Source organism: Orcinus orca, chromosome 21, assembly GCF_937001465.1.
Source record: "Orcinus orca chromosome 21, mOrcOrc1.1, whole genome shotgun sequence".
Taxonomy (NCBI): Eukaryota; Metazoa; Chordata; class Mammalia; order Artiodactyla; family Delphinidae; genus Orcinus; species Orcinus orca.
Window position 1 is genome coordinate 22667425 of NC_064579.1, and position 18524 is coordinate 22685948.

The 18524-nt window shown below is 48.3% G+C and overlaps 1 protein-coding gene across 3 annotated transcripts in view; it reads left to right on the forward strand.

Moving 5' to 3' along the window:
* ENPP6 (ectonucleotide pyrophosphatase/phosphodiesterase 6) overlaps nucleotides 1-18524 on the forward strand; it is a 100275-nt gene that overhangs the window by 40766 nt on the left and 40985 nt on the right. For all 3 annotated transcript variants that reach the window (XM_049704171.1, XM_004281739.3, XM_049704170.1), the window contains exon 2: nucleotides 6439-6618. In XM_049704171.1, the coding sequence (XP_049560128.1) occupies nucleotides 6462-6618 (157 nt within the window). In that variant the 5' untranslated portion in view covers nucleotides 6439-6461. The remainder of the gene's footprint in view (nucleotides 1-6438; nucleotides 6619-18524) is intronic.

An 18524-nucleotide genomic window follows, 5' to 3' on the forward strand; every position in this document is an offset into this window, starting at 1 on the left:
TGCACTGTTCTCAGTCTTCCCCTGCGCACCCCACTGGATCCCCAGTAAAGTTCACCCCACTCATGACTATGTCATGTGAGTGGCCGTAAAGCACTGAGCCTCACCTCTGGGGAGCCATATGTTATGGGAGCAGGAGGCTAGAAGTAGAGATGCCTGCAAGTTAGTGAGTGTCACAGGGAAGTGCAAGAGTCTGGTGGAAACAGGGTTGGGACAAATCATGTGGAGAGCTCGAAAGAAAGGAGGCTCCAGCTGATCTCTAGATTACATTTGTGTGACTCTCTACCCTAATAATAATAAGTTAATCAGAACAGTTTTTACTGTGTGCTGTGTATTCATATATGTATTTACATGTGTCTGTGTGCACAAACACGCTCCTCCCTTTGCACTGTTTGGAGAAGCACAAAATCCAGTTACTGCAGTTTAGCTAAATAATACCAGCTCTGCAACATGATTCAAATTTCAGTTACCATGGTATATTAACTAAAATAAATCTGGCAACCTTAATTGTAACTATTGCAGCATAAAATATAAACTTCATTCCTAGCTCATCAGTCCACAAATCACTGTGTAAATAACAAATGTGCATCATAATCAGTGACCAATCACATCACTTCTTTCAAGGTCTGTTGCTGGTTGGTTGCTTCCCATGTGTTATTTAGTTCATGCACAGACAGCAAAGCATATAATTGTGTTCCCTCTTTGTCTTCCAGTGGTAAATGCAGATAATTTAATTTTTAATAAACTACTACTGTTGGATAATGCTCCAGGTCACCCTGATTCTCTTGGACACCTGAAGATTTGAACATTTTCTTTTTATGACAAAAGCAATTTCAATAATCCAGCAAATAGACCATAGAGTTATTTCAATTTTTAAAGCCTATTATCTTAGATGGACTTTTGGACAGGCTATTGAGGCTACAGTGGGAGATCATGCAATTTCTTTAGCTGAATTTTGGAGGAAATATGACATAGAACATGCAACTGAAAACATTCAAGCATCATGGCAGAAAGTGACAGCAAGAAATATGTGTGTGGTGTGGCAGAAATTTTTGCATTTACTGTGCACATAACTTTGCAGTATTTGAATCAAAAGGAATTGGAATCATAGAGGAAATAGTTGACTGTGGGAAAGTTGACACTGACACTATTGGAGACTCACTATGCAGCCGGAGGAGCTTAGTGAAGGCGAACTTATCGACGAAGAAAGGGGTGGTGATGAGAAGGAGAAAGATGTCCTAGAGGAAGTGACACCAGCAAAACTACTTCACATTAAAACAAGTCTCAGACATATTTCATGACATTGAAAACACAAAGGATAAAATGTTTGAAGGTGATCCACACTTAGAAAGGGTCTGAAAATTTGCCTCAGTATAGAAAAGATGCTCCCTCGTATTGTTTTATATCTTGGGAGGAAGTCAAGCACTGTTCACACCATTCTTTTCTTTTCTTTTTTTTTTTGCGGTACGCGGGCCTCTCACTGTTGTGGCCTCTCCCGTTGCGGAGCACAAGCTCCGGACGCGCAGGCTCAGCAGCCATGGCTCATGGGCCCAGCCGCTCCGTGGCATGTGGGATCTTCCCAGACCAGGGCACAAGCCCGCGTCCCCTGCGTCGGCAGGTGGACTCTCAACCACTGCACCACCAGGGAAGCACCAGGACCACATCTTTTGATCTTTGTATACCTGGCATGTAAACATTATTTGATAAATACATGTTGAGTGAATGAAAAAAAAAAGAATAAATGAAGTAAGAAACCATAAAAGGAATTAACGTTCAGTGCTTGAAAGTAATGAGAAAAGATTAAGACTGACTGAAGACTAAGTAGCAGCAACCTTACTGATTCCCAGTTCCAGGTGAGATGGGCAGATCCTCAAGCATCTCATTTGATGTGAATGCCAGCCATTTTTGAGATGTTTGGAAATATTTAATATGATGCAGAGGATTATGGGTACTTGCTAAGAAACTTCTGGTGATGGTCATTACATCAGAACACACCTGTCTAAGCCTTTGAGGAATAAAAAATGAAGGTGTCATATCCTGCTGCTTTCTTACAGCAGTTCTAGGTATGGACGCTATTGCATCAGCTCCCACCGAGAGAGACAAACAGTGGCCCCACCCTGGCCCCCAACGCGCGAGAGCCACTAGCAGCTCCCAGTCAAATGCAGGAGCTCTTGAGCTGAGGTGGGGTCTGCAGATGGGTTAAGAGTCCACAGCTCCGTCAAGTATCGGGCTGACTGCCACTTTTTATATTAATAAGTCTATAAACTCTTCGGTCTTAGGGATAAGGGGGGAAAAGGGAGAAAAATGTTCATCTGTGTTTGGGAACGTTTGTGCCAGGAGCTGCCTGCATTTTCACAGTGAACGCTGAGCCTGCTGGCACAAAGTTTAAAGACCCACAGAGCTGCGTTTGGAGGAGGGAGAGGCGGGTAGGAGCAGAAGTGGACCTTCCTTACACCATACCCAAAAGCCACCTGAGATCTGTGGTTTGTGACGGTGTCAGGAAGGGTTCTCCTGACGCCCTGAGCAAAGGGTCCAAATGATCAAACTACAGCAAGATCTGCTTAGCAATCCCAAAGCAGACAAAAATCAAGCAAAGTTGCAGATGCATAAAAATAGATACAGGTCAGGCAGAAATATGGAGACCAGAGCTCGTAGGCTGCAGAAGCCAGTACCTCATGTTGTGTTGTGTTGTGTTCTTTCAGCCAAGCAATAAAAACCAAAGAGCAAGAGAGGGCCTGGGTAGGCAAGGAAACCAGCTTGAGGAAGAGCAGACTCATGCTGTTACAGACACAGACTACCAGCCTTAATATATTCATGGGAAGCAAAATCGGCTCAGCTGGGAGAGAATATTCGAGCAGATGATGAGATGGAGAGCATACGTCTCCTGCTGGCTTCCGTGAAAGGCAGTGCTTCCCAGAACAAAGGGATGCCTCTGGGGGCTAGCACTGCATCTGTGATGAAGCCTTTGAAGAATACACCCTCTCGCTTCAACTCAAGGCCCAGTCCACTAGAAGAATAAAACCCACTTTCTAAACAGGGGTCTGAGATGACCTTCTTGTTGAAACAGCTCCCTCTACACTTGGAAACCCTTTAATCATATAAGGAAAACCACTGGTCCCAGGATCCTCTTCGGCACCATTCACTCACAGGAAGTGGGCAGGACCCTCCATGCTGGTGCCTCGCGTCCAGCCTTTGGAGAGGGGTTGGGTCTCGGGGGAGTGGGAACGGGTCACTTACCTCCGTGGGTCTGAGTTCCCCTTAGAATGGATGTGCCTCTCTGGGCCAGCCTAGACCAGCCAGGATGCTAGGTGGGAACAGGAGCCAAAGCCGTCTCTGGAGGCCTCGTCTCAAAGACGCTTCCCTGAAGAACGCCATAATTAAAGGCTTTGAAGCTCACCTTAGTCTACGGGCACCACAACCAATTGGTATGAAAAGAAAACATGAAAGCTAATGCTACGTCCTACCTAATGGTGAGGAGAGAAGACCCATTATGGAAAAAGCTAAGGGGCCCAGAGAACCACAGGAAACAAGACTTCATCATCTGAAATGTACAAATATGGCAGAACTGTGTGTTAACTGCACACAAAGATCCTACCTCTCCTCAATGAGGCCTTATGGGTGTTAAAAAAAAATAAGTGTAAGAGGTAGAGAATTTAGTTTAGCAGAAATTCTCTGGGAGAATATTCTTTCTGTCTCTGTCTCTCTGACACGCACACACACACAAACACACACACACACACACACACCCCACAATCCAGTCATACTACAGCTCTACAATCTAAAGGAGGCCATAATATTTTACCCATGAGGAAAAGAGCGAAGGAGGGTGAGAGAGCCTGCACCACCCTTTGGGTCTAGAGTGTTGAATGTGAGTGTTGAAAAGAAGAGGGAAATTTTATCAAATGATATTGTGGGGTTCTGCGATGTACAAGTAAAGGTTATATAAGTACTTAAAAAATATTTTCAGTTGCTTCATGCTTCTCTGAATGTAGCACGTTTTGAAAACTGAATCACGTGAGGCCCCTGCTTAGATTTGGGTTTCACGCATTCCTTCTAGAATAGTTGAAACAGTTCCAGTTAAAAGTAGAGACTCCTGCACACACACAACCCCACTTGGTACCTTCCCTTACTATTCCCGTATCTGATATCTGTAGCCCTTCTGTCGCTCTCCCAGCGATTCACTCAGAGGCTCCGTTTGGTCTGCTGACTTCAGTAACGCTTTTCATACCCCCTTCTAATTTTCACCCTTCCTGTGAGTTTGTACGCACCAGCACCAGGTGAGATGCCCTCCCTGCCCTTGGGAGAGCGCTAGATAGCATCTACAGAGAAAGACCCTAAAGGATACATTTCCCACGACTATTATCATGATTGTCTTGCCTCGTGAAAAGGGTGAGTGAGCGTCATTAGGAAGATAGAAACGTTTCGATAGGGGATGCAGTGTTTTGGGTTAAGGAAATAGATAAGAACTTTTACTCATTAGGCAGGTTCCCTTAATATTGTTAAACTCTGATACACCAGAAAGGATAACAGAACCAATAAGAAGGATGCCTCTCCTTCTAGTAGTAGGAATTATCCTCAGCACCCGAGTTGGTGACAGTCCTTATAATTCTCCAAGTAATACGACAACCTGGGCTTCCCTGGTGGCGCAGAGGTTAAGAATCTGCCTGCCAATGCAGGGGACACAGGTTCGAGCCCTGGTCCAGGAAGATCCCACTTAGTTGCCTCGGAGCAACTAAGTCCATGTGCGATGACTACTGAGCCTGCGAGCCATAACTACTGAAGCTCACACGCCACAACTACTGAAGCTCGCCTGCCACCACTACTGAAGCCCGCGCGCCTAGAGCCCACGCTCCGCAACAAGAGAATCCACCGCAATGAGAAGCCTGCACACCACAATGAAGAATAGCTCCCGCTCGCCTCAACTAGGGAAAGCCTGTGTGCAGCAACGAAGACCCAATGCAGCCAAAAATAATTAAATAAAATAAATAAATTTATTTAAAAAAAAGACTACAACGTGGTCCCCTTCTTAGCCCCTTCCAGGAGGCCTGTCTCTTTCGTGCAGGGGACACTTTGTTGAGTATTACATAACAATGCACTTGAGGTTGGGGACTACATTTATTCAGATTTGAGTCTCTATACCTATCACAATGTATAGTTCATAGGAGCATTTAATAAATGTTAGTTGAAGGAATAAATAAAACTAAGAAGTTCCTTAATCACTGGATCATTTTCTCAAAGTTTTTATTTTTTAATTTTGTCAGTTTACATGTGAAAGCTTCAGTCAGGGTCAAAAAACTAACTCTACAGCTTTGGGTAAACATTTTGTTTGGCTCTCTGGGCTTTTAGTTGCAAGCATCATTTGTGGAATGCATGGGTTTCTGTGATGAAATAAAAGGTTTTTCCTTTAAGATATTTTGGGTCTACGAATTTTCAAAATTTTATTTTACGGTTTCTCCTTTTTTTTTGATTAAAAATAAAGTGTGGGTGTTGGGGGGCTTGCTGGCAAGAAGACAGAACAACAGCAAACAAACAAGCAAACGAAAAAAGCCACTTTGATTAAGCACAGTCAGTGAGCTCCGTGAAGCGTGTTTCAGCCCGACGCCAAATGACGCTCACTAAAATTGCAGCAATTTTTGATGCACGTGCCAATGTTTGTGTTATTTTTACTTTAAAGATGTAACAGATTACTCCAAAATAAATAATTTAAGCCTAATGTTTCAAAAGATTCCAAGCGCTGTGTCTTTCACTTCTGTAACCAACAGAAGCAGCCCTCCTCTCTGTGTAACTCTCCCTTGGGAGGTTGTTTTCTTGCTTTGTTTTTCAAAGTAGAATATTATTAAGTCACGAAAAACAATGACGTACTGATAGATATTACGACATGGATGAACCCTAAACACATTATGCTAAATGCTAGAAGCCAGACATAAAAGGCCACGTATTGTATGATTCCATTTATACAAAATAGCCAGAATAAGCAAATGCATGGAGACAGAAAGTAGATGGATGGTTACCTGGGACTGGGAGTAGGAGGGAATGGAGAGTGGCTGCTAATTGGCATGAGGTTTCTTTTGGGGGTGATGAAAATGTTCTGGAATTAGACAGTAGTGATGGTTGCACAACTTTGTGAACACGATAAAAGCACTGAATATATACTCTTTTTTTTGGTACGCGGGCCTCTCACTGTTGTGGCCTCTCCCGTTGCGGAGCACAGGCTCCGGACGCGCAGGCCCAGCAGCCATGGCTCACGGGCCCAGCCGCTCCGCGGCATGTGGGATCTTCCCGGACCAGGGCATGAACCCGTGTCCCCTGCATTGGCAGGCGGACTCCCAACCACTGCGCCACCAGGGAAGCCCCTGAATGGCTTTTAAATTCAGAAAATAAAGATGAAAAGTAAAAATACCAGAGCAATAAGCTGACAGCCTTGTGTTTTCATTAACGTAGGTCGCCATTGTGAGGTCCATCAGATGATCGGGAACTACATGTGGGACCCCGCCACCAACAAGTCATTTGACATAGGAGTCAACAGAGACAGCCTGATGCCTCTCTGGTGGAATGGATCAGAACCTCTGTGGATCACTCTGACCAAGGCCAAAAGGAAGGTCTACATGTACTACTGGCCAGGTGAGTGTGTTGACATCCATGCCTGTCCAACCTTCCAAATCTCAAAGCACCATTGGAGTCTCTGAGAACAAAGCATGTAGATGTGTTTGAGGACCAAGCCAGGATTTAGAAAATGGGGTCTTTGTTCAAGAAATGTCTTATGTCTTTAAGTTTTGGTTCAAACTCTCTAACATCAGACCAGACATAATGCCATTTCCTAATTCCCTTGGTTCAGCAATATTTCTGCAGTATATCATGCGTTTTTGTGGGTAAAATTTTGGATACACTGGAGAGATAAATTATAGGGTGCTTATTTGCTTTACAAAAGAACTTGGAGTACCATTTCTACAGATTTTGAGCTCCCCTACAATACTGAAAAGAGGATTCAAAGCTCTTACAACTTTTTGGTTGTGCATTAAATGAAGTCCCTTTATATTAATATTCCTCTTGTACATCCTAGATCAATGAGAAACTAAAGTACTTAACTTACTTCAGTGAGGGAGGTAAGCACTCATGCAGACTGCCCTGGCTGCTGTGAGGGGCTTCAGGAGACTCTCATCTTGTCAGCCAGACTCTTTTATTAAGGATGACAGGATTCAGTGACAACAGAATACTCAACTCACCGCTGACTTTGCATTGGTAGGATGTGTTCCTAGTGAGTGGGCAATATAACTTTTCCATGCACATGGCTGTAGACACATTTTTCCTAACTCTTCCCGGTGCAATACTGATGATTGTCACTGTGGAAGAAGAGATCAGGAGGCCTAGAAGAAATGAAGGGATAAGTGGGGGAAGCATGTGGAGGGATCTTGCTGGCCTGGGCTGGAGATGGCGGCAGCCTGATGGAACTGTGCGAGAGTGGCGGGTTCTGGGGGGTGGGGGAGCGGGGGGAAGGGGGAGTGAGCCCGGGCTGAGTCACAGGTGGCCCACACCGAGGACGTGGGCCTGGAGCGAGAGTTTGGAGGATGCTGGTTGCAGGTGGCCACGTGGAGAGCTGCTCCGGGGGCTCAAGGCTGTGCCAACTCTCGGAGGAGGGGCGTCGAGCAAGGATGGACGGAGAGCAGGGAAAGCAGGCCCACAGCTGCGCTGTGCTGAGTGCCCAGAAAGCTGCTGCAGAGCAGAGACTGGCATCCACAGGTGAGCCCAGGACGGCCAGGGCAGCCGCGTTACTTCAAAACCCGGCGGAAGAACAGACAGACAGGCTGGTTCTGCGGGCAGATGCAGTGTCGGGGCAGTGCTGGGGTTGCTTCAGAAGACACCTGGCGTTCGGTCCATAGCAGCTACCTGGGCTGACATAAGAAGAAGCTTTCAGGCACGGGAAGGGTTGAAGAGACTCTACCTTAAGTGGAGACTCAACTTTTCACGGAGCTGGACGTTAAGATTGAGAAAACAAGTCGGTGCATCCGCCAAGCTAATCAGACTTGGTCGGGGAGCCCAGCTCGGGTTCAGCCCCACGCGATGAGATCCAGAGCCGAAAGATGTTGCTGCGCTTTGAGGTCATTCTCAGCAATCATCATCAACAAACACAAGGGCCCGCAGGCATAGGCCTAGGAGGGGCCGGGAGCAAACTCGCGCTCTTAGGGACCACCTCGAAACGAACCTGAGGACCATCAAGACGAATGCTCTCCCGACTCCATAAGGGCCATCTTCCACGGGATCCGGTTAATGTGACTTTCTGTGTCTTGGAACTTGATCTCTTCTTGCTCTGAAGAGCACCTCCCCCGGCACCTCCTCCCGGATCCCCACATGCCTCCTGCACATACACTCTCCTCTGATGGCCTTCTGGGGAGCCACGGATGCCAGTGCTCGTGGAAAGGGGGGGAAGATCTTAAAGGAGACAGTTGCCATGTTTCAGACTTCTCTCAGCTGTATTACAGAGCGTCGCTCTTTATCTCATCCTGGAGAGTCTGGCTCCTTAATCATAATAAGCAATTTGAATTCATGTATCACTGAGTAGCTACAAAGTCTCAGTGCTAACGTGAATGTAAAATATCTTGTCGCTCCTCCAAAATAGCTCTTGAAGGGCAAGAAACGGCCAATCGCTTTCTTTGATTCAGCAGCTCATGTGATGTGACACATACGGCTTGAGATCAGTTTATGGTGTTTCCTATCAGGAGGGCAGAAGCTAAAACAGATAACCTCCCAGAATTTCCTCAGTGATCTACATGGATGTTAGCTAACCATCTGGCCGTGTTGAAGTCTTGATAGAAATTGGATGAAAAGTCTCTTGTTTCTTAGACACTGTCCATTCCTTCTAAACTGGATCCACAAATAAAGGCTCCCTGAGAACCAGCTGTCTCTGAAGGCCCTGCCGCCCAGCCCAAGCCAGGCGTGCTCTGGCCCCTCCATTCTTACTGGTTGACAGCCGAGGGATTAAACGATCACTGCTGTCCTTTCTCCCTCCACCTTGGTCCTCTCCGGCCACAGCTCATAGCCCAGTGAGTGTTCATTTGTCTCTGCAAGATTTAGTGAAGTGCAGTGGCATTTCTTCTAAACATGACTTGGTTTTATTTTTCTTCTCAATCCCTCCTCTTCCTTCTCCAGTCCCTACCAGACATTGTACAGACCTCTCGATGAGGCCTGGAAAATCTTTATTGCTCCAGTGAGCTGTGTTATGACACTTTGAGTCTTGCCATTAAGTCAATATTTAGAAGTGCAATTTAGAAATGGCAGTAGTTCAAGTCTTCCTGTCAGGTAGATAAAGCAGCAGACTGAAAAATTGATCACTGGTAAAGAGTCCAAAAGACCCCACCTCAAGCCTTGAGAAATTTAATATCGTAAACAGACCCTTTATTACCCCACCCAGTGGTGCCGTGGAGCTGTGCAAAGGAAAATGTGCCTCAGGGAATGATCCCAGGCCCTAACTCAAATATCTGCGGGGGGGAAGGCTCCCCCAAATCAGCCAGGACCAGCGTCACCAGGACCTAGGAGTGCTCTGCAAAGGATGAGAGCTGAGTGTGTGTCGTTCACTAATTTTATTCCCCTATTCCATCCCTCTGGTTTGAGGTCAAAGGAGTTTCATTGAAGTGGGGGGAAAGAAGAGGCTCCAATATTCACTTCATATCAAGAGCAACCCAAAGAGAAGGATGCCTGGCGGGAGGAGGTGAAGTGGGGGAATATAGGAGGATACATACTGATAAGATATTGCATGGAAGTAGAGTTTGAACTCCTTGGACAGTCGATGCTCCCTTACATAGTGGCAGCGGTTTTTAAGTTTATTATGGCTATCGTGAAATACAAAAAAAGGAACAGAAACCAGCAGCCTTTTAGGAGTCTGTAGTTTAAAAACTCTTTGGAGCAAGGGTCTGAAGACTCTCAGTTCTACCTCTGCAGTCATGATTTTGCAGTATTAACTCCTTATGGCCAAGCAGTCAGGTGGAATTGGGGGCAACCATTCATATGGCTCCGGGAGGGTGTTGGGTGTGGGTCTGGGGTCTTCTGCTGGCCTCTTCCCGTCCTGTGCAGGTGTTGAGACAAATAAGACACCTTTTATGTGGGGAAAGACACATTTCCAGCTGGCTTATCCTCCCCTACTTCCCAGAGGTGGGCTGGCTGGGGAGTTAACAGACGGGTATCTGACTCAGCTCCAGTCGAGTTTTGGTTGTTAAAATCAAGAGGATTTCCTCTGGATGCGTGAGGAGGCATGTCCTGACTACGGATCAGGAATTGTGGTTGTTCACAGAATCTTCCCCTTCCCTGCCGTGCTGGGTCCCTGACAACCTTCCATTGGGCTGAACTTAGATGAATGCACTTAGGCTCAGGGGAGGTCCGGAGCCTAGCATCAATCATGCAAATGTGTGGGTTAACGTTACAGCCAAGGTCTTGGACTCTATCTACATGACTCCAAATATCTGCATAAAAACTGAATTTTTTTTTCAGGCAAATATTTAACAATCAGATACAGGGGGTCCAGATTTTCACTAAATTTTCCAACACTGCCACCAATTTGGCATTAAGCTTTAAGATGTATGTAATTTTAGGACCAGAAGAGGCTTTATTCTGTATGTAGTTTGCTGGTTCCTACACTTGTAAATCAAGACCTCCTTAGGATACTGATAAGAACTATGGATTTTTTTTGTATTAGAAAAACAAGCGGATACATACTATACACACAGTTTTGTGCTCATGTAACACAGGAGGCTACCATGATGAGGACTGCTAGGTGGTCTTTGACGCGGAAATACATACATATGTATAATACCTAGTTGATTTGATTCTTTTCAACGTGAGGGAAACGTCTTAGAAACTCACTAAAGTATCAATGAAGCCCAAACTCCTCTAGTTAATGTTGTCTGCCAAGAGTAGGCTTGGGTTAAAATTCTCTAAGGCTCTCTGGGTCAAATTCACCTTGAGTCCTTTCCTTTGTTTGTTGGTAACTTGGGTAAGGTCTGCCTCATTGCCCTTGTCTGTCCGCGTCAGCAACAAGAAGATTACAAATTCACATGGCAAGTTAGAGGCTGTCTCAGAGAAGTGATCTATCTTCAAAAGCGTCCTGCAGGATTTCTAGGCGTCAACTATTTCTGCTGCAGAGATATTGAGGAGGTGGTGCCTTTCTGGACTGCTGCCTGCAGGGGTGACTCCCCCAGCACTCGAAAGTCTTATGAGCTGTCCAGCCACGTCCAGTCTCCTTTTGCAGGATGGTGCCTTGGCCAGAAGAGCCCATAGTTTCTCAGCAGCATCCGTTACAGTAACTAGGAAGCCTTAAAGAGAAATCCAGGGACAAACTTCCATTCTTCACAAATCATGGCAAATCTGTTTCTTCATAAAACATCTTAAAAGGGTGTGACTCAAGGCCCTGTAATAAGCTCTCAGGAGACGACTGTTAGCAACACCAGATACAGGCTCTCCCCACCCTACCCCCAGCCCCCCAGAGAACTTACCATCCATTCAGTCAAGGAGACACGTGATAATCTAATACTCGCCCATAGAAATGAAAAGGCCACTTGTTTAAAGTATAACAGTGAAAAGCATATTGCATTATGACCTCCTCTAATAGGGGATCTGGTTTCACCCAGAGGGTGACGTGAGTTAACACCTGAGGGGATGGGCAGGGTAGCGGGGTGGGAGCACGGGAGCACGGCGTATGTTAAGGGATGGATGTGGCGTGTGGATGGGCTGGAGAGAAGCTGAGGCCAGGCCGGGCTCCATGGGCCAGCTGAAGAATTTGGTCTTACGCTGAGAGGCGTAAGAAGTCACTGGAAGTTCTAAGGAGGAGGGTGACAGTACCACATTTGAATTTGGCAAGATTACTCTGGCAGCACCGTGGAGAAAGGAAAGTAGGCCTCCAGAGGGGCTGGATGAGGGACGGCCAACCCGTCAGGAAGGTACTGCACAGACCTAGCAAAGAGGTGAGAAGAGTGTGGATGAGGTAAAGGAAGTGGGGAGAAATGGGTGGGCTGGGGACATATTTAGGCATTAAAATTGCCAGGGCCTGGTGATGCACTTTGGGATTAAGGGACCGAGCAGCGACGGGCATGACACTTGGTTTCTGGCTTACAGGACTAAGGAGGGAAGGTGTGTCTTTGCCCATCCCGGGAAATTGAAAGAGGAGTGGTTTGGAGGCAGAGGAATGTCTGTGTTGACTCTGAGACATGTCACGTCGTGTGCCTGGAGCTTGAGGACTGAGCTGGAGATACACAGATGTGTGGTTCTCGGGAGGGCCCGGGGCTGGTGAAGCTGTGGGCAGGAAGGTCAGCTGGGGGAGAGCCCACGTGAAGAGAGGAGATGGCCCCAGACACAGCCTGGAGTGGAGGAAGTTCATGCTTAACGATCAGATGGGGCGAGTGAGTCTGCGGAGGAAACAAAGATGGACTTGCTCGGGAAGCAGGAGGAAAGCCAGAAGAGCTGGGAAAAGTATAAGGAGAGTGATGCCATCCTTTGAAGGCGTCTGATGGGGGGCTTGATGTCACCCGAGAGGCAGGGGAGGCACCACTGGAGAGCGACACCAGCTGAAATCTGTTGGCCCCTCTTGTCACAGAGACCAGAGGAACCAAATGGTTTCAAGCGGGGAGTGGCCATCCCCGGGCTCATTGTCGAGCGACACTGCGGGGCGGCAGAGACAGCGTGTGGACTTATTATCTGGGGCATCGCTGGCAAGCTCTGAACTTTGTAGCTGTTAATTTCTTTAACATTTTTCAACTTAGTCTCAAGAAAGGTCCATTATAATAACCCCAGGGTAGCCTTTAATTTCCCTCTATTGCCCGAGAGTCTGCTTGAATAGCGACGATGATCATTGTACCTCATCTAATACTGGTTTTGAAGAAAACAAAGTGCACGAAGAATAAAATTTGCCATGATTTTTTCCGCAAAGACGATTTTCAATTAAACAGGAAAAGTAACATTAAAAAAAAAAAACAAAACACCTTTTATTGTTCTGGTTAGTGAACCCTCTGACTCCCGCTGGGAGTTCGTATATTCTAATGATGAACAAGCACATCTCCTCAGGTCGGGAGGCCAGATAAGGACTCAGCAGTCACCACCCACCGTGGATGATGCTGGGACTATAATAGACACGGTAATGGATGTGCAGGTGGGACAGATTTCTAGGAGCATCTGAGGCAGAGGGAAGGAGCTTGTGCTGAGGTTCCAAGATGAGCAGGCAAGGGCATGTCGTGTTCCTGAAACTACAAAGAATATGACAGGGTTGCAGCTGAGTGACTAAGGCAGGAGTGAAGAGATCGGAAACTGGAAATGGCCATATCTTAAGAACCAGGGACTTGGGCTCTGGTATGTAAAGGGACTTGTGTTTAAGGAACAAAGGTGTTTTAGATCATATCAGTTGCAGAAACAGATAAGCCCCGAAGTCTCAGTGGCTTAACCCAATGGAAGTTTATTTTTTGCTACAGAAAGTCTGAAAAGGGTCATTGTGATCCACAGTTGACTCTCTGAACAAGGATGCAGACACTGGTGGGGACTGAAACGTGTCCCCCAAATCCGTACCTCAGAGCCCTAGCCCCCCATGTGGTGATGTCTGGCGGTGAGGCCTTTGGGAAGTAATCAAGTTTGGACGAGGTCATGATCCTTTTTACTCCCGCTGGGTCTTCCTTTCTTGCCGTTTAAGGGGCATCTCTGTCCTTGTTTCTCCCTCCTTAGGAGTGATTCTCTACCCTGAGTATGCTAAGAATACCCTGAGGCCATTATGAAATAGCAGAGCCCAGGGTGCATCCTCAGAGGTTCCGACGTCACTGGTGTGGGTCGAGGGGCTGAGGACTGCAGCGAGAGACCCTCTGCAGCGGGCCTGGTGCATAGACCTAGCGTGCCTGCCCTGGGTGCCCACAGCCCTGGCATGGCTTCCAGCCCCGTACTCCCATCCCTGCCGGTCACACTGTCCCAAGAAGCCTCTTCCCGTCATTCTCTCCCCCCTGCCCCAGTCCCCAGGGTCACTCTGTGTCGTTGGCGCTGGCCTGTCTGAAACCTGACATCAACAGGGAAAGGAAAAGAGATGAGTAGTTTGAGCATCTGAAGTGAACTCAGCACTTCGCAGGCATAATTTTACTCAACCCTCAGAACAGTCCTAAGACATGACTGCTGTCATCCCCACTTTACAGACGGGGGCATGGAAGTTCCCAGAACACACAGCCAGGACACAGTAAGCCGGCTGGGCTGCTGCCGGGGCTGCCTGAGTCCACGCCCCGCGCAGGGTCCCTCCCTGAGCTTGGCCGAGGCGGGGGAGGGTCTTCCCACCGGCCATCCCAGGTTTGCCAGTTCAGCTGCCCCCCACAGCCCAGGGTGGGAGCGGAGGGATTCAGGGGGAGGGATCCTGACAGAGTGAAGAAAAGAGCCCAGAGTCGGGACTTCCTGTAGAAACTCAGTCCCCGGTAGAGAATGCTGGAGGCTTGGCTTTTGGTGGCCGAGGCAGGCCTACACCCACCCCCGGGTCTGTTCCACTTTCCCCCTCGGCACCAAACACGCCCTCGTTGCCAGCGGGCAGGGGGCTCAGCTGCCCCTGCAGTGCTTTTCTCAGCTGGTGGGCTGCTGGCTGTGGGATCCAGCATCTGTCAGAGGGATTCCTTAGGGTGGGACAGAGACGTGGCACTTCACCTCACCAGAGCCCTTTGTGTGCAGAGAGCTCTGTCCCCTCCCGGCCTCTCCCCTCCTGTTCTCCCTGCTGTGCTGGCTGGAGCCCTTGAGGAACCTCAGGGGAATGTAAAGAGCTAGAACATGACCGGAAAGAGAACAGCTGAGACCAGTTCAGCCACTTCTTTGCCGTGCGACCCGGGGATAGTCACTTAATCTCTCTGTGCGGCGGGTTCCTTATCGGTCCCACAGGAATGACTACGTGTGCCTCTCAGGCTTGCTGGGCGTGTGAAATGAGATAAGATATAGAGAGTATCCGACTAGAATATATGGTTAGTAGCTATACAGTAACCCCACCCTTGCCCCCCGATTCTTAAAAGGGAGCATCAGCCTGTGTCCTTCTAATGCGTCACATTGGGTGCACGGGGGGAGGGGGAAGCTCTGGCCAGGTCACTCTTGGCCCAAAACAATGCTGCAAGGTCACATCAGGGATTCAAATACACACTTGCAGCAAAGGCCACAGAGTGAAACACAAGTCCTGTTTTAAATCGCCATGAGAATTCTGAGACAGGCCATCATGGCCAGTCAGGGGCAGGAAAGGAGTTTCCCAGGAAAGGGGTGGATGGAGGGATCTGGCCACTGGGTCATCAGGGGAGGGAAAGAGGACAGAGTCTGGCTTTTTGCCTCAGGGCTGGGGGGCAGAAGCCAGGGACAGGGCGAGCTGTGCACACAGGACTCTGCAGAGGCGGCGCGGAGTGCTCGAGGTGTGGCCACTGGAGCGGCCCTCAGGCTTTGCCCAGGTGTGCAGAGCGCTGGCTTTGCAGGGCCACATGTAGCACTCACTCCCACTCCCAGCCATTCCTGGAAGTGGTTCAGAACCAGCTCAGAAGCTGGGGAGACCAGGGTTCCCGCAGATACATGGTGGGAGGTAAAGGGCAGTTGGTAAGACCTGGAGATCACAGGCTCGAACTGGAGGGCTGGGGGATGAGGAATCCCTGGGTCGGCGCTAGAGTTCTAGCAAAGCCGCTGGCAAGGCTGAGCCTGCGGTCAAGGGCTTGCCGGCCTCCTGCATCCCGAGGAGGCCCAGGCTTCTTGGATCCAGATACCAGGAAACCACCTGCTCCGGGAGGAGGCTCTGGTGGGGACCACCACGTGCGCAGCAGTCGAGGTGCCTTCCCCCTGGGGAGCATGACATCACTTGCAGGATTTAGATGACCTTGAGGCATGTGCCTCTGACCCAGAGATGCTGCTCGTGGCTGATATGAGGGGCACCAGGCGCCCCTCACTCCTCACCTGGGCCTGCTGGGGAAGAGTACGGTCCCTGACCCTGGGACAGAGACTCTCCCATCTAAAGCTGACTCACAGAGGCAGAGATCTTTGGCCTCATGATGCCTTGCTAAGGTTTCACCACTGCCTTCCTAAAGCAGACACCCAGCCTGGGTTAGGCACATGCCCCTCTGCCCTCAGGTTCCCATTATCACCTTTCACGCCCAGTGAGTCCTTTCCCGTTGAGTTTCCAGAACCTGCTCTAATGGATGAGTGCTTCTCATCTCACCAGTCTGCTCCTGTGCACAAGGCCAGTCTGCATGGCATCCTGTGTTCAGGCCAGCCCACCCCGCCGCCCCCCCATCCCCAGATCAGAAGAGACCTCCCAGCCCTGTGGGCCTGGCTGACCTGGGAAAGGGCCTCTGAGATCAAAGGCCACACTTTCCCCAAGGACTTGTCCCCATAAGCTCCTGTGCCTCAGATGTATCTTCCTGGAGAAGGTGACATGTTTCTAAGAGTTAATTGACTTAGCTGTTTTAATAAGCTCTCTTGAGACGCATATTCAACTGTAGTGCACCTGCCTCTTATCCCATAAAATGCAGCTCACAGGGGTTATTGTCACAAGGTGTGTGGAAGTTGGAAGCCGAGCGGCACTTGGAAGGCGGGACCTGTGTTGTAGGAAGTTTAGAGAAATGCGATTTTCATGGGCTCAACTTCCTTGGAGAGAGTTGGCAGGAAGCAAGGATCAGTCAGGAAAGCAGTGGAAAAGTATCAGAGCCAGGAAGCTGATTACTAGGTGGCAAGGAGACCTTGGGACAGTCACTTCTCCCATCGCAGGCATTTGTTTCCTCAGCTGCAAAATAAAAGGCATTGATGTAAGGCTGCCGCGAAGGGCCGTGAAAGCTGTTCGTTGTGCCCGGATGCTGTGTCCGCGGGGGCGTGGCTCACACTATAGTCGTCATAGATTTGCATATTTATTTTGACAATATGTTGGTCTGTGACAGTCATGTTGCTATGACAAAATAGATATATTAAAATAATTGTCTAGCAGATATAAGTTAAGTGTTTTGAAGAAGAAGTGACTTAAAATTTTTTTTTGGCACAGAGATGCATGGGCTTAGTGGCGCTCCTCTTTGGTTGTGCTTTAAGTTCCCTCCAGCTCAGGCTATATTTATTAGGTTGCTGAGGTGGGACTGTCCAGCAGGAAGGCAGACTCTAGACAGAGATAAGACGAGGACCTGAACAGTGAGCCCTAATTAAGGGCAATTCCCTTTCAAGTTCCCTGGGAACAATGAGGAAATAAGATGCAGGAAAGCCAAAGCCTGCCCTTGAAGCACCGGTGAAACCAAAATCTTACTGCCAACTTCCTGGTTGGTCTCTGAAACTGCAAAAGCCAGGCCACTGCCTTTGTTTCCCCACAGACCCCTGTGCAGAGATTCAGGAATCCCTGCTTTCCTCAGGCACCGGTGGGCTGACCTGAAGGACCTCAGTTGCCCGGATCCACATTCGCTGGGAGGCCATGAAAGTGGCCTGGAGGCGACAGCCCGAGGGGCTGAGCAGTGCGCCTAGGTTCACAGACTGAGCCCACGGTGGGTCCAGAAAGGGGCCCACAGGCTCCTGATTACAGAAATAGCTCGTGGGATCCACACAACACACCCCTTCCAGCCTGATGATTTCCATCAGGTAAAGACTAAGGAAAACAAAACGAGGCCCCCAGACTAATTCTTCCAGGACTAACGAGCCTTGCCCTCTCTAAATCTACCACTTTCGCTAATTCCTTGTTCCATCGTGGCATCTGTCATTGCTTGCTGGCTGTTTCCTTTGCCAGTCATTTTTATTCATTCTGGGTTTTAAGATTAGAGGTCTGGTGACTGTTTTTGCCGTGGGAGATTTCACCTGGGAGAGACCATTCAGGACAGAGAGCGCAGAATGGCTGCACTTGCCTCAGTTTTTGTGAACTTGGGTACCGGTCTCTCCCTTCTCAGGGCCACGTGAAGGTATGTAGCTTCGATCCAAATTAATTGTGTCTGCAGTGTCAGGGCATCTCTGCTGGGCTGAGACACAACCTTTTCACTCCTCTGGCTGGCTGGCTGCGTATCTGAAGAGACAGTAGGCAATAATGCTCCGTTAGCTCTGCAGCGAAGGTTTTCCCTCTCTCCGCTCAGCTTATAGAGCCTCAGCTGGGCAACAACCCTGAGAATAAATGACAGCTGTCAGTCATATCTTACCTGCAGCTGCCTGCACCACTCTAAGCCCTGCTGCTTTCTGAACTTTACAGTTCCCTTAGAGTAGCAGCACTAATGCCTAGTTTCCTGGTTCAGGGTCTTCAAACTGTAAGGATTTCCAAGAGCAAGATTAATTTTAAGGGAATCTGTTTTAAGATCATCAACGTTCATATATATTGCAAAAATCGTCCTGATTAAAAACATGTCCTTTTCCTACTTTATATAAGAAAGGAGTACCCCTCAGCAGTCAAGAACCTTACTAAGGTGCATTGCCTCCGTATAGAAAAGCCTCCAGGGCCAGACAAAGAAACAGTTTGAAATGTTGGTGTAGGTGTACAGAAAAGAATGCATCTAGTGACAAAATAACAAAACGTAAAAATAGTCAAGTATTTGCCCATGCTCTCTTTTAAATTATTTAAG